This window comes from Cyprinus carpio, chromosome B9, assembly GCF_018340385.1.
Source record: "Cyprinus carpio isolate SPL01 chromosome B9, ASM1834038v1, whole genome shotgun sequence".
Lineage (NCBI taxonomy): Eukaryota > Metazoa > Chordata > Actinopteri > Cypriniformes > Cyprinidae > Cyprinus > Cyprinus carpio.
This window is the reverse complement of record NC_056605.1, coordinates 22,270,187-22,285,605: the sequence shown is the minus strand read 5'-3', so window position 1 is coordinate 22,285,605 and position 15,419 is coordinate 22,270,187. Positions and strand designations below refer to the sequence as shown.

Genomic DNA, 15,419 nt, shown 5'->3' with positions numbered 1-15,419 from the left:
TTCTAGCATGTTGTAAGCATGATTAGCAAGTGACTAGCATGTCGCTAGCATGATTAAGATAGATAAATAGAAATAGTCAGATGATAGATAGAAATAGTTAGATGATAGATAGATAGAAATAGTCAGATGATAGATAGATAGATAGATAGATAGATAGATAGATAGATAGATAGATGGATATAGTCAGATGATAGATAGATAGATAGATAGATAGATAGATAGATAGATAGATAGATAGATAGATAGATAGATAGATAGATAGATAGATAGATAGATTGATAGATAGATAGATAGATAGATTAGAAATATTAGAAATATTAGAAATATTAGATAGATGAGTTTGAATGAGTTTTAATGGATTAGAAATAGTACATAGAAGCGAAGCTTGATTGAGTCTAATGGGCTTCAGTTTGTTTAGATTTGAATTTTGACAGTTGGAGCTTGGCTCATCTGAACATTCCGTCAGTGAAAGTCTATGGGATTTTTATGATTTTTAATCTTCATTTTTATGAAAACCGTAAGTCCAATCAGTTAGAAAAGATATAGCACACCCGGCGAGATCAGTCTGAAGAGCTGGGCTGAGTTTGGAGTCTGTAGAGTTAAAGCTCTAGGAGGAGTTAGAGTTGATAATTTAGTCTCAGAAGAATAATAATAATAATAAGTTTAAATAGTAGATCAGTAAGTTGGCTTTTTCAAGCCAACTTAATAAGATTAGATAGTAGATCAGTAAGTTGGCTTTTTCAAGCCAACTTAATAATAATAAGATTAGATAGTAGATCAGTAAGTTGGCTTTCTCAAGCCAACTTAATAATGATGCACATTTGGCTCTTGTACATCCCTGTGTATCTTAATATTTAAGACTACAGTTTACTTTCATGCACATTATTTTCCATTCTATATTTAATTCTACAGTATTTTTTATTTTTATATTTTATTCTTATATTTTTATTGTTTGCTTTTATTTCATTCTTTCATAGCTATATTTATGTATATTTTCATCTGTGTTGTATTCTTTAATAATTGCACTGTCCATGGAGCGGACCTGACTCACATTTCACTGCTGGTTATATATGCTCTATATAATTGTGTATGTGACAAATAAAAATCTTGAATCTTGAATAATGATAATAAAAAATAAAATAAAAAATCAGACACAGAATTCAGATCTGATCTGATTTTCCCCATGATTTTTGATTTTTCTAAAACGATGCATGCGTATTGAACCTGTTTTATTACAGTAAAGATATTTTTATTTTTACTTTATAAAAATCATTACATATTTCACAGCAAAAACACACATGTGCCACAACCTGAGGGTATACATTGTTACAATTTTATTTAAAAAGTACTTACTAAAAAAGCATGAACAAGACTACCATTTAGAGGGGCAAAAGCATCTGGTAGGAACAAGCATTCATATGCTACTGAATATTTCTAATCAAAAATACGACAGAATCTCAAAATAATCAATGAATCCTTTGTGAACAAGATGCATAACAGGTATGAACCGTCTGACCGAATCGACTTTCTTAAATTAATCAGATTTTCTGTTTATTTGAGCTGAATGAATTGATTCATACGATCGTTTGTACGAGAGAGAGGAACACAACTACAGAAAATGTAGTTAAATGTAGTTTACTGCTTTTAATTGGTTACAACTCATCTCTGGTAGAGAGATTTTAATTAGACACAGTCAAACCCTTATATTCTCCAAACTACAGAACGCACGTCTACGAACTACAACTCCCAATATGTAACCGCTTCCACCGCGCAGACTCGCTGGCGTTCTAGCGCATTCCCTTGATGCCCACACGCATGCGCTGTTGTACATGGGAGCACTGGGTATCAATTTGGTCAAATAGTGGGTGATAAAATGGTAGGTGACATAGAAATTCAAAATATTGCTGACGTTTTCTGCTTCTGTGTTCGACGGAGAAGCTCTGGCAAACGTAGATATTCCGCGTCTTGCACGAGTTGTTGTCTGCGCGTGTCGCACCGAGAATGATCATAATTGTGTGTATGTTTTGTATGGGCAGGAAGGTCAGTTGTTGATATTTAGGGAGTTCAGCATGTACCTTTACGCCTATCTGTCCTGGAATCATGCACAGTGTGCTGCATAATGTATCTGAGGATTACTATTATTCTGAGCTTTAGCCAAGCATGCATGCCTTTAACACTGATGTTCTGTTTTGGATTTTAAAGACCCTCCAAGCCCTATTTTAACACACCAAAATCGTACTTAACATCGAACAGTCAGGTTAAACGTCATGACTTTTCCAAAATGCAACAGATCTGATTATGAACAAGCTTTCAACTCGATGTTATGATGAAATAGTTTAACATTAAAAACAAAGCTTATTTCTGTTGTGGTGTCATTGAGACCCCAAGTTTAAAACCTGATTGGTAAATGCAATGACATCACTGATGTTTTTAAATGTTTACAGTGAGTTTACACTTACAATATAGGGGTCTCTGGGACCCCAAACAACCAGGCAGTCAGTGTCAGCAGAACAGTTGGGTTAAGTGACATCCATACCCAGCTATGAAATGTCAAACGTAATTCTTTTAGCCCTGCCCTTTCAACCCAGCCCCCAATAGCAGCCTGGTTATTTTCCAGATTATAATACCCTCTAAACATGTCTTAACAGGGCTATCAAACTTTTTGAACATTGTGTTCTGGTTCTTGTCTTGTGATGGCCCAGTAAGAATGGTTCTTTTGAACTCGTTTTAAGAACTAGAGTAAAAACAGCTTACTGTGCATCGATGGAAATAACTGTCGGGTAACCCGGTTGTTTTGCACTGGCTGCCCTGAGCTTGCCATCTCATATTACATGCCAAGCGCGAGTGGCCTGTCACAGGTCCGCACATGCTTGGTGCTTCAGTCGAACTTTCTGTAACCGGTAGAATGTCCTTTTAAATTGCCACATAGGTCTGGTTCTGGACATTTGGTCAGCGCTCTGTTTATGGTTGTTCCAGTTCTCAGCTTTAGTCTTGTGCCTGAATGTGTGCAATTTTCTCTCTCTGTATGTTCGTTTGTGTCTCTTTCTGTTTGTACACACTGCTGAGTGTATTCCTCCGACTGTCTGAGTTCATGTCTGAGGGCATATCTTTTGTGTCCACACAGCATAAACTAAAATCCTCCCAAAAGGACAAGGTACGGCAGTTCATGTCCTTTACTCAAGCCGGGGAGAAGACCGCCGTGTACTGCCTCACTCAAAATGACTGGAAACTAGAGGTGGCCACCGACAACTACTTTCAGAACCCAGATTTGTACCACAAGGAATCCATGAAAAGCTCAGTGGACAGAAAAAAGCTGGAGCAGCTTTACAATCGCTATAAAGGTGAGTTTTAATCTAATTTGGATATGTATTATGCCTGCTGTCCTATGCCTGAGAGTATGAACGAATGCTAAAAAGTGCTCTTAGTCATTTGTTTCTCATTAAAAAAGTCTTTTTTTTCTATTACTTTTAAGAAATATGATTCAGTTGTAAGGCTTTTTAACTTTTCTAACCAGAGTGGCTTACACTCTCGTGAGGTCCTTCATTTTGAAATCACACGAGCAGCAGTGTCATGCAGTTCCACTGAGTTACTAATAATAAAAACAAGTTTTCTTTATATAGTTCATATTCAGCGGGTGCTTACAGTTGGCATGAAATGGAAATGCTTCCTAATTCATCCATGTATGTTTCTTTTTTTTTTTTTTTAATGTTTTGACTTTGTAATGTTTAATCAAATTTGTATAACTCTTTCCGTGAAATGACATGCTTTCTCTTTGGTGATTTATGGCAGACTTCTCAAATAATTCCATTTACATAAACTCTGCCCTTTTTTATATTAAGCTGTAAGCTTGCATTCACATCTTCCTCTATCCAATCAACAACTGATCAGCTGAACCAAGTCCACATCCTCTTTTTTCTTCCAGATAATCAGATTCACTCACAATTCGAAAAAAATTATTTTGTCTCTACTTTTGTTACATTGCAGCTTTAACCAAACAAATACGTACATCTAAACAAAACAATGGAATTAAACTTAGAATAAAGACAAAGTTTGAGTGGAAAAATAAAATGTCTAAACAAGGTTTTCCTGTTAGAGCAATAAAACAAGATCTGCAGCTTGCATGCCACAGAGTGAAGAAGAAATGACAGGACCTATACAAACAAGCATGGTGCATTCACATGTCATTATGAAGCCCAAAACCACTAAAATGAAGAAGAGCCAGCAGAACCTAAAGAAAAACTTACTCCTGCACCTCTAAATGTTGAATTCGTCTCAGAAATTTTTGTTTTACTAAACTCAGACACTTAGTGTTCTTGGTTTTTTGAAAGTCTTCTGCTTTTCCCCCTCAGATCCCCAGGATGAGAATAAGATTGGGATCGATGGAATTCAACAGTTCTGTGATGACCTCAATCTGGATCCAGCCAGCATCAGTGTTCTGGTTGTGGCATGGAAATTCCGTGCAGCAACACAGTGTGAATTCAGCAAGAAAGAGTTCATTGATGGCATGACAGAGCTGGGGTGGGCACTGTTGATAATATTTGGCTTGTGTGGTGGCTGGCAATATCATTAAAGGTGCTATGGGAATATCACACAAATCACTGAAAAAAAGGTGTGTTGAGAAATCACACCTCTTTCTGTGAGTCTTCAGCTCTGAGTACCACAGAACAATGAGTCAATCTGAAATGCTTGATGTATCTCAAATTATTTTGTACGCTTTAGATTTGCTGAGAGAGGCTGTATAGTTAAAATTAGCAGAATGGAAGAAGTCAGGCTGTAATCGCTAACCGCACCTTTAATGAGTTTTGGATTAGATTGATGATGAGCCTAAACGTTTCGTTTCATCTGCAGGTGTGACAGTCCGGAGAAGCTTCGAGCTCTTCTGCCCAGATTAGAACAGGATCTGAAAGATAGCGGAAAGTTCAAAGACTTCTACCAGTTCACCTTCAACTTTGCCAAGAATCCTGGACAAAAGGGTTTAGGTAAGGGTACCTTTTCTTTCTGCATTTCTGTGAGTTTTCACTCGGGGTTCTCACACTGAATAAACAGTTGCCTGTATTAGTTGTCTTGTCCATTTCAGATTTAGAGATGGCAGTAGCATATTGGAACCTGGTTCTGGCTGGACGTTTTAAGTTCCTAGACCTCTGGAACAGATTTTTATTGGTGAGTCATTACAGCTTTGATCCTGTTTAGCACTGAATACAAATAAAAATGGGTTTTCTGGCTGCTGCACGATGCATTAATAACCACAGAGTGGAATAATTTCCTTTAGCAATCAATTTAGATGCTCTGGTCTCTTCCTTATATTGTGCAGGAGCATCATAAGCGATCAATTCCCAAAGACACATGGAACTTGCTCCTGGATTTCGGCAACATGATTGCAGATGACATGTCAAACTATGATGAAGAAGGTGACATGCATTATCAATACTTTTTAGTTTTGTGAGCTGATACACTGACTGAATTTTTAGCGACTGTTTTTTTAAAGTCATAAATTGGCTGCATTTACTCATATAGGGTTTGTTGGATTTTAATAATGTGACGTTTTGTTTTGTTTCAGGAGCATGGCCTGTTCTCATCGACGACTTTGTGGAATACGCTCGGCCAATCGTGACGGGATCAAAACGCAAAACTGTATAGTAACGCTGCCCCCGGGCGAGAACTCACGCCTTGGTCGCTTCATTGACTTTGTAGTTTTTTTAAAGACTTGTAAGCATTATAAGAGAGAACTAAGAGAAACACTTGAAACTGACAAGCTTTGCAAAAGGAAAATCAGGATGGGAAAGATGACTCAGACTTCCACACATCACACAGGAAGGACAAGAGTGCGAAACTCAAGAGTCATCAAATGCACATGGCCAACTATATTTGCACTGGCGACTCAATTCTAGCCCGAAACCCTTGGAGATTTTGGGTGGATAACTTTGAACCTTGTACCTCATCTCCATAGCAATCAGTGTCACTCTGTAGGGCCGAGTCCTCATTGCCTACCCACTCCTCACGGTCTGAATTATGGAATAGTCAGTCTCTCCGGTTTCGTTTTAGATTATGTACTCATCTGTCTGGGTGTGTATCTCATGCAGGACGTGATGCTGATCATATCCGCATTTTAAGCCAGACATTCATGGGCAGGACAGCATGCGGCACACAACACCAGCACTATTGTTACAGTTGTAAAATACTGTATCTACTGCAGCAGTATGTACAGAGAGAAATGTATTATCAGTAATGTTTTATTATATGAAATATGAGACATATGAAAGAAAGGCGTGGTCAAAACAAGATGCCTCCATACCATGTTCTTGTGTGATTTTAGCTCAAACGTGTCATCTGCCCTGTTGCAGAACTTGTAACAGCACGGTTCAGTGTTACTCTTTTTTTTTTTTTGTTTACCAGATTTATGTTAAGGAATAAATTATTGCCCTTTATGTTCTTCTCAATCTCTAACAGCCCTGTTATTTTTTAACAGGGCATCTATGCTAGGACAACAAGAGGCTTTGCAAGCTTTCACAATGAAACATTCTCCCATCATGCTTCCGAATCAAAATTATTAGTACAGAATATTAATATCTCCCTTCATAAATCACTGAAAAGCAACCCTGAAGCATGAAGGTAGGGCGGCAGTTATATTTGGTTTGCACCAAACATTCAGGACACTCGGGTTAATTTTAGAGTCCTGAGAGCACGGTTATTAAAAAAAAAAGCTTTCAGGTTTGTCACAAGGCTTCTAGCAAAATTCAGGCATGATGTAATGTTCATCTCTTTCAGAAGTGGTTTCCTTCTTGTCAAAGAGAGCCAAATCTGCAGTGCTGAGAATATTGATGTCAGCCAAAATGCTCTGCATCGTGGTCCGTAGTGTAGCTGGCCTCTTGGTCACCCATATGACATCTTCCCTCTTTTTTTCTCTTGCTCAGTTAGGCCTGGATTGTGCCCAGTGTTTCTTTCATCCATTCTGTTCAGCTGAACTTAATGTGTTTAGGGAGATATAAAGCTCTGCCTCTGCCAATAATATTATAACCTTTTGAAGCTTTTGTAATTCTTCAGTTCTTCTGAAAGTTCAGTTTCACGGGCTGATCTTTTGTTTTAATGAATAGAAGCAGTCCAACAGTAAAATAACTGATTATATCACCTAATTTAGTGTATTTAAAACAGTTTTCGACTTCTGTGGAACATGAGTTTTTAGGCTGTCATCTGCCTGATATTCTCAATCCTCAAAAAAGTATCAGGAACAGCATACGGGTGAGTAAACGATGACAGAATTTTTATTTTGTGTGAACTATTACTTTAATGGCGGAAAGGAACTTGCAATGCAATTTAGCTGTGTACCACGAGAGAGCGGCAATGTGTTTAAAATCCAAAGAGGCTTCACGTTCACGTTTGAGAGCTTGTGTATTTATGTATTGCTGCATTTTTATTACGTGTGTTTATGTATATGTTCTAAGTGTGTAAAAAAAAAAAAAACATGTATTTTCACTGAAATGTGCATTTTTTGCTGCATTTTTCGTTGTTACTTCCAATCCATATACAGATAATAAAACAAAAAATGACGGAACTTCACAAAACCCGTGTTTCTGACTGTACGGAGTGTTATCAATGTAACACACGTTCTATGCTAACCGCGGGCTTCAATCTACACACAGAGGATCAGTCTTAAACTAATTTTCACTCTATTGCGTTTGATAAGAATGACAGTTTTTTGTATTTGACAAACAGTACAATCGCCATGAATCTTGACAGGCTTCGTAAAAGAGTGAGACACTACATCGATCAGGTAAGAAGAAGCGGTATATGTAGCATTAAGACTGTAGCTTTAATTTGTACCTCAAATGAGATTTTATAAAGCTGTTTATATGATACTACGTAATCAGAATATTATAGAAAACGAAAAAGGTAGAGCTAATACATTAAACTCGGTGCACCTGGGTGTATTTTTGAAGCTAGCCAGCTGACTCTCATGCTAACAGGTTTGAAAGCTTCTTAATTTATTTTTATATAACATAATTATTGGTTATTAATAGATATGACATCATGTTGTTTAGGGCTATTTTCTTTTCAGAAATAAATAGGTAATATAACCTCTATGAGGGCGCGTGCACGTCAGACTGCACTAGTGTGGCTAAATGATCTTCTGCAGCTTTTGATCGCTAAATAAAGTCAAGTTTTATCTTCTGTTTTATAGCAGCAGTATCAAAGTGCTCTGTTCTGGGCTGACAAAGTAGCATCTTTATCACATGGTAAGTATCTTCATCCTCCTGAACACTGAATACTGTCAAACAGCAGTGCAAGTCTTAGATAAAATTCATATTCTGTGTTAATTAAGTTACCTTGACTCTTAATAGCATACTGGACTAACCCCAGACCGTTTAATCTCTTATAGAGGATCCTCAAGACATTTATTGGTTAGCACAGTGCCTTTATTTGACAGCACAGTATCACAGAGCTTCTCATGCGCTCAGATCTCGCAAACTTGACAAGGTAAGAGCTATCGATGGATGAAAGTCATTTCAGTAGTAACAGATATTCTTAAGTCTCCGAGTTGCAGTCCTTCAAAAACCTAACCCCATAAATGAATGGACACAAATGTATTTCCATGCTGAAATGTTGGAAGTGCATTAGTGCAGTAGAATGGAGTAAAGAAATCATTGTGTTCAAGGGAGGTAATGAATTTGTATACAGTGCTTGTTATTTATAACTTCGTTTTTGGTTTTTGTTTCTCAGTTGTACGGAGCCTGTCAGTATCTAGCTGCAAGATGTCACGTGAGTAATTACATTAATGTCATGAACGTTTTAATTTTATGCATTATATAAAATAAAATATTGTGATATTGCATATAAATGCATTATATACAATATATATTTTTTGCCTTTTTTGTGGGAAAATTTGTCAAATGGATTTAATTATGTAAATATAAATAAATAAGTGTCTTGGTGTCTGTGAACTAATCAGACTAGCCTAAATATTTGATAAATGGCTGGAGCATTTATAAAATTTTATGACTGGCGGACCAATTTTTCTGAAAACCTAAATAAGGAAATAATCATTGTTTGTACTATTAAATCTTTTTGTAATCTGCAGTATGCTGCCAAAGAATACCAACAAGCTCTAGACATTCTGGACATGGAGGAAGCAGCCAGTAAAAAAATATTGGAGAAGAATGTAAAGGAGGATAGTGGCTCAAGAGTAACCGTAAAGGAATGGGAAATGTCTCCTGCCTCAGTGAGCATAACTCTTTTATTTATTTTTTAGGTTCAAAACTACTTTGTTTTTTTCTTTTTGATTTCTGGAACATTTTCTTGTTAATTGATTGTTTATTATGTTTTATTTTTGATATTTACACTGTACCTGAATGAATGAGTCTAGTTGGTCTTTAGAAATAAACTTGGTATTTGAATGGCATAACAGTTTGACTGGATCTTTTACTCCCTATGGCCTTTTCTCTCAGATCAATAGTTCCATCTGTCTCCTGCGGGGGAAGATCTATGATGCCATGGACAACAGACCCCTAGCCATGTCTAGCTACAAAGAGGCCTTGAAACTGGACGTCTACTGCTTTGAAGCCTTTGACCTTTTGACGTCCCATCACATGCTGACCGCCCAAGAGGGTGAGAGAAGCTCTTTATAATACTATCATTCAGTTTTTGAAATTCTCTGTTTTTGTACATAAAATTGCTTACAGCTTAACTAACATTATTAGTGGACCCCCCCCAAAAAAAAAAAAAAATATATATAATATAATATATATATATATATATATGTATATACATATATGTGTGTGTGTATGTATGTATGTATGTATATAAATGCTTTTAGATTCATAAAATATTATTTTGTTGTAGAGAAAGATTTCTTAGATTCTCTGCCCTTAAGTCAACAATGTACAGAAGAGGAGGTGGAATTGCTGCATTTCCTTTTTGAAAATAAATTAAAGAAGGTAAGAAGGCCTTTTTTCTATCGAAACTCTTGTAAGGTTAAATTAGGACAAAAGAAGTAAAAGATTTGTGTACCAAAGATGGTTTGCTATGATTTACATATGAAAAAGCTTTGATTGAACATTCACGTCATCATGTGGATCAGATGCTGTTCATTATTTATCCTGATATTGTTGTGTTTATTCTTCAGTTTAAAAAAGGAACGTGCACAAATTACTATGAGAATTTGAAGTACCTGTTTATTCAGTCAATGGTTTTGAAGTGCTCACTGAAGAGCTAATCAGCAACTCTCCTTTTGCAGTATAACAAACCTAGCGAGATGGTCGTCCCAGAAATAGTCAACGGTCTCCAGGACAACTTGGACGTTGTCGTCTCCCTCGCAGAGCGACATTATTACAACTGTGACTTTAAAATGTGCTACTCTCTTACCTCAATGTAAGTCTGCAAAACCTAATGTTTGGTTTGACATTTAGGCAGCGTTTGAAATCCTCTGATGTTGTTTCAAATATAGGGTTATGGTGAAAGACCCGTTTCATGCTAACTGTTTGCCAGTGCACATAGGAACCCTTGTTGAGCTAAGCAAAGCAAATGGTATGAGACTAAATATTGATTTCAGCTTTAATTTAAATGTCGACTTTTAATGTGGAATCATAACATTTATCATCTGTTGTCTTTTTAGAGTTGTTTTACCTTTCTCATAAACTGGTGGATTTGTATCCCAGCAATCCAGTGAGTTAGATTCTCTTTCATAACACAAGTTTCAGCTAAGTTTTATGTGATTGCTTTCTCATAATTTCTTTCTTTTAAGTTTCGTGGTTTGCTGTTGGTTGTTACTATCTCATGGTTGGGCATAAAAATGAACACGCAAGGCGGTATCTGAGGTACAACTGTATTCAATTATGTAAACTTACAATTCCATTCAAAAGTTTGTAGTCAGTAAGATTTTTTTTTTAAGAAATAGTTACTTTATTTAGCAAGGATGCATTAAATTGACCTGAAGTGACAGTTAAGACTTTTAGGTTGTTACAAAAAAAATAACAATTCAAATAAATGCTGTTTAAACTTTCTAAAACGTTAAGTAGCAAAACTGTTTTTTACATTAATGGCAAGTTTAGCTTTGCCTGCTCTGGAATAAATTACTTTTTTTAAATCTATTAAAATAGAGAACAGTTATTTGAATTGTTAACTAATATATAAAATTAATATTTAGTATTACAGTTACTGTAGTTCTGTTCAAATAAATGCAGCCCCGATGATTATAAGAGACTTGTTTCAACAACATTCAATTGTTTTACTGAAATTGTCACATAATGTTGTCTAACATACATTTCTTACTAAAGAAGCCACTCATATCTTCAAAGAAATACAAAATAAGTGAAAAAGTATTGTAACCTTTTGCCCTATTACATAAATGCAAATATTCTGGGGGAAAAACACTTTTTAGTGCTGACCCTACAGAACTCACTTTCCCATAGCGGTCATTTTCGTGAAACACGTTTCTGTGCTAAATCTTGCAACATGTTTTCGTAATGATAGCAGTAGATTTGTAGATGAGGAAACTTGTGGTTAACATCGAAATCCCCCTCTACAGTAAAGCCACCACACTGGAGCGCACATACGGACCAGCATGGATAGCATACGGTCACTCGTTTGCTGTGGAGAGCGAACACGATCAGGCCATGGCTGCGTACTTTACTGCTGCCCAGCTCATGAAAGGGTTTGTAGACCTGCGGTGCTTGTGACACTTCAATTCATTAGGACAAGACAAATATTTGCCTCTAGTTTAGGCCTAAAAAACAACTTTCTGACTTCCTGTTTGAGCAGATGTCACTTGCCCATGCTGTACATCGGTTTGGAGTATGGACTCACTAACAACCCCAAGCTGGCAGAACGTTTCTTTAGCCAGGCCCTCAGCATTGCGCCTGAGGACCCCTTTGTCATACATGAGGTAGCTGTGGTTGCCTTCCAGAATGGAGAGTAAGTGAATACATAAGCATTATGTTCATCAGTTGTTAGTGATTTTGTACAAGCTTCGCTGATGAACGCTTTGCTTTGTTGCAGTTATAAAACAGCCGAGAAGTTGTTTCTAGATGCTATGGATAAGATCAAGGCCATTGGAAATGAGGTAACCATCCTGTTGCTTCTATCATCTAGTTGTTTTTCTTTGTTGGTCAGGATAGATGTTAGTCAGAGTAGATGTCATGATGCACTTTTATGTTCTTGGGTGCATCGTTCAACTGATGAAACAATGAAAATACCTCTTTTACACAAATTTCCAATAGACAAACAGATTCAGTTACTCAAATTCGGTTGTCAAAATAAAAAATATGTCTTTTCTTTATAGCATATTAACTTTAATGGCCGTATTTCTCACTTTTGGTACATTGTGGGAATCATACCCTTGTAAAATGTTCTGTTCTTTTAATGAATCATTTCTTTTTTTAGGTGACGGTAGACAAATGGGAGCCACTCTTAAACAATTTGGGTCATGTCTGTCGAAAATTGAAGTAAGTTGAAAGAATCCTGATTTTACAGTGCATTTTAGTTTTTAGTACATTTACTTTTCGTTTTTCATAACCTACGCTACCATTCAAATGTTTGGGGTTGACAGAAATTAATTATTTTTAAAAAATGACGTGACATACAGCCAAGTATGGTGACCCATATTCAGAATTATGCTGCGGCGTCCGCAGTTGGAGCATCAGTCGTGGTAATGCCGGCCCTAAACTCGAACCCACAACCCTAGGGTTAGGAGTCAAACTCTCTAACCACTAGTCCACGACTTCCCAAAACAAGCACTCTATTAAAGTGGAGAAAACAAGACACAAAACAGAGAAAGGATGCCATGTGACCATCTTCGTTAAAATACCACTCCTGATCATTTTAGAAGCAGACACTTTTTAGTCACAATTCCAGGCTAGTGCGTCACTATGGCCCAGATCTCATAATGAGCTGCATTCAGTTGATCAAGGGTGTAAAAAGTTGAGCAGTAATAGTAAAGACATTTTATAATCTTACAAGAGATTGTTTGAAATAAATGCTGTTCTTTTTAACCTTCTGTTCATCAAAGAATTCTGAAAAATGATCAGTCGCCACAAAAATATTTCAACTTTGATAAGAAGAAACGTTTCTTTTAGAAGCATTTTAGAAAGATTTCTGAAAGATCATGTGACGGTAAAGACTGGAGTAATGGCTGCTGAAAATTCAACTTTGCCATCACAGGAATAAGTTATATTTTAAAATATTATTTAAAATCAAATGCAGCCTTGTTGAGTGTAAGAGACTTCAAAAACATTACACATAAATCTTACAAAACCCAAACTAAATGGCAGTGTACATACACTACATATTGGCAAATATTGCAGCTGAAATACCTCATTATATGCCTTTTAAAATAGATGGGATCTGGGCCATAGTGACGCACTAGCCTGGAATTGTGACTAAAAAGTGTCTGCTTCTAAAATGATCAGGAGTGGTATTTTAATGAAGATGGTCACATGGCATCCTTTCTCTGTTTTGTGTCTTGTTTTCTCCACTTTAATAGAGTGCTTGTTTTGTTCTGTCACTCTAGTGTTTCATGAATTATTCATGTCCACCCACTGGATATCAAAGGGCTCGCAATTCACACTTGAAGATCATTTCACTCATGATTCTATAGTTATAAATGGCTCTTTAATTATTTATTTTCTTGTCTTTGTTTGTTTGGTTTTTGGACTTTATCAATAAAACAATTTGTCCTAAAAAATGTTTAAGTTTGAAAATTTCAACATTGATACAATGTTCAGAATTCTAAATCTACTAAATTAGGCTTGGTTTTGTTTTTCTTCCAAGTATTCAATCCTTTATAGGTACATCTGAAAAAGGACATGCACATTGAGCATTTCATCTACACAAAACTGAAACCTGAGCGTACATAAAAAAGGGAAACTAGACCCACACTAAATATGAAAAATCGATAATTATGTGCAGTGTTTATACTCTCAAGTCGACATTTGATTACGATTTTCCACTGCCTCTATAGCGAGCTTGTCTAGACGTTTATCTGCTGCAATAGACACAAATCAGGTCAGTGATTGCTTTCATCTTGTTTGTGTAGGAAATATGAACAGGCTCTCGAATACCACAGGCAAGCTTTGGTCCTCATCCCACAGAATGCCTCCACTTACTCAGCCATCGGTTATGTGCACAGCCTCATGGGAGATTTTGAGAGTGCCATCGACTACTTTCACACTGTGAGAATATATAACCATCATAATTTGTTGGTCTTTTTTTTTTTTATCAATGATGATTCACTTCAAACATTTAAACTCCTTTATTAGGCACTTGGTCTTAAACGAGATGACACATTTTCCGTAACCATGCTGGGTCACTGCATCGAGATGTATATCAGCGACTCGGATGCTTACATTGGTAAGACAACCATCCATACGCTTTGTATGCAGCATCTAATTCGTAACTTTTCTTTGCAACTGTTAACTTATCTTGTTTTGCAGGAACTGATATCAAAGAAAAAGTGAGAAAGACCCTCAGCACGCCTGCACTGATGAAGATGCTCAACACTTCTGCTGACGGCAATGAGAGCAGAGCACAACCCGTAGAAGAGGTCAACGTGTGCCTGGAAACGCAGTCTTTCAATGCTGACAAACAAACCGATGCTTTCCAACGCTTCCTCTTAGAATGTGACATGCATGAGAGCGATATGATGCTGGAGACGTCCATGTCTGACACCAGCACGTGATTGAGACCTATAAATGGGTCAAAGAGGAACTTTGAGCATGAGATGATAATAGAATGTGACACTAAAGAGGACACAACCAACCCACCCTCCCTCCATCCGCCACCCCTGCCCTGTCCTCCGTGTCGGACCCCTGTGGATTTTTTTTTTACTATGAATAAATGTAAAGAAGTGAATGCAAAAGGGTTCAAATGATTTCATCAATAAACCCCGCATCCATATTTTTTACACAGATTTGTGTATTCTCATTGCTGGTCTATTAAAACATCGGTTTTGTGGATGAGGCTGAGCAAAATGTGATATTTACATTGCCAATCAGGCGATAACATTTATCTGCTGACATTTTAGAAAACCCTGAAATTAGTCAACCAAAGGAAGTTACTTGCAACAACTTTGATCAGTGATTTTATCAGTCATCTCAAATCTGTGTCTGAAGTTGAGAATGCCCGGTAATCTGTGCATTTCTTGTGCAAGTCACCAAAATCAGCCCACAGATTTTATCAGCTTTATTCTTTTTGGGAAATTTGTTTTCGTAACGCTTTATAAAACTTGAAGCTTTGTCCAACCAGATCAGTAGTGAAATACAAGAATATGATGATTAATATGATTTGTGTGATAACAGTGTACACTTTTGGTCATTAAAGATTTTTTTTTTTAATGTTTCTGAAAGCAGTCTCTTATGCTCACCAAAGCTGTATTTATTTGATAAAAAATGCAGAAAAAAATGTTATGTGAAATATGATTAACATTTTGAAAT

The 15,419-nt window shown here is 36.6% G+C and overlaps 2 protein-coding genes across 8 annotated transcripts; both read left to right on the top strand.

Annotated features, from left to right (window-relative positions):
- The first annotated feature begins 1,720 nt into the window (after positions 1 to 1,720).
- On the top strand, positions 1,721 to 6,425 carry LOC109056370 (DCN1-like protein 2). 6 transcript variants are annotated; one of them, XM_019073571.2, is made up of 7 exons: positions 1,721 to 1,876; positions 3,125 to 3,341; positions 4,350 to 4,518; positions 4,849 to 4,979; positions 5,078 to 5,160; positions 5,312 to 5,408; positions 5,558 to 6,425. In XM_019073571.2, exons 1-7 carry the CDS (start codon positions 1,874 to 1,876, stop codon positions 5,635 to 5,637), a joined length of 780 nt encoding a protein of 259 aa, XP_018929116.1. In that variant the 5' UTR covers positions 1,721 to 1,873; the 3' UTR covers positions 5,638 to 6,425. The 6 variants fall into 6 exon arrangements, with proteins under 6 accessions (XP_018929116.1, XP_042587529.1, XP_042587527.1 ...); XM_042731595.1 differs by having other exon boundaries at positions 1,844 to 1,949; XM_042731593.1 differs by lacking the exon at positions 1,721 to 1,876 and adding an exon at positions 1,987 to 2,040.
- A 147-nt stretch (positions 6,426 to 6,572) lies between these two features.
- cdc16 (cell division cycle 16 homolog (S. cerevisiae)) lies at positions 6,573 to 15,331 on the top strand. Of its 2 annotated transcripts, XM_042731587.1 has the most exons (19): positions 6,573 to 7,236; positions 7,711 to 7,768; positions 8,177 to 8,231; positions 8,375 to 8,472; positions 8,716 to 8,754; positions 9,074 to 9,214; positions 9,441 to 9,600; positions 9,835 to 9,929; positions 10,229 to 10,362; positions 10,439 to 10,518; positions 10,607 to 10,656; positions 10,735 to 10,808; positions 11,519 to 11,644; positions 11,752 to 11,904; positions 11,989 to 12,052; positions 12,373 to 12,434; positions 14,024 to 14,159; positions 14,247 to 14,337; positions 14,421 to 15,331. In XM_042731587.1, exons 2-19 carry the CDS (start codon positions 7,721 to 7,723, stop codon positions 14,663 to 14,665), a joined length of 1,851 nt encoding a protein of 616 aa, XP_042587521.1. In that variant the 5' UTR covers positions 6,573 to 7,236; positions 7,711 to 7,720; the 3' UTR covers positions 14,666 to 15,331. The 2 variants fall into 2 exon arrangements, with proteins under 2 accessions (XP_042587521.1, XP_042587522.1); XM_042731588.1 differs by lacking the exon at positions 7,711 to 7,768.
- Positions 15,332 to 15,419: the final 88 nt, after the last annotated feature.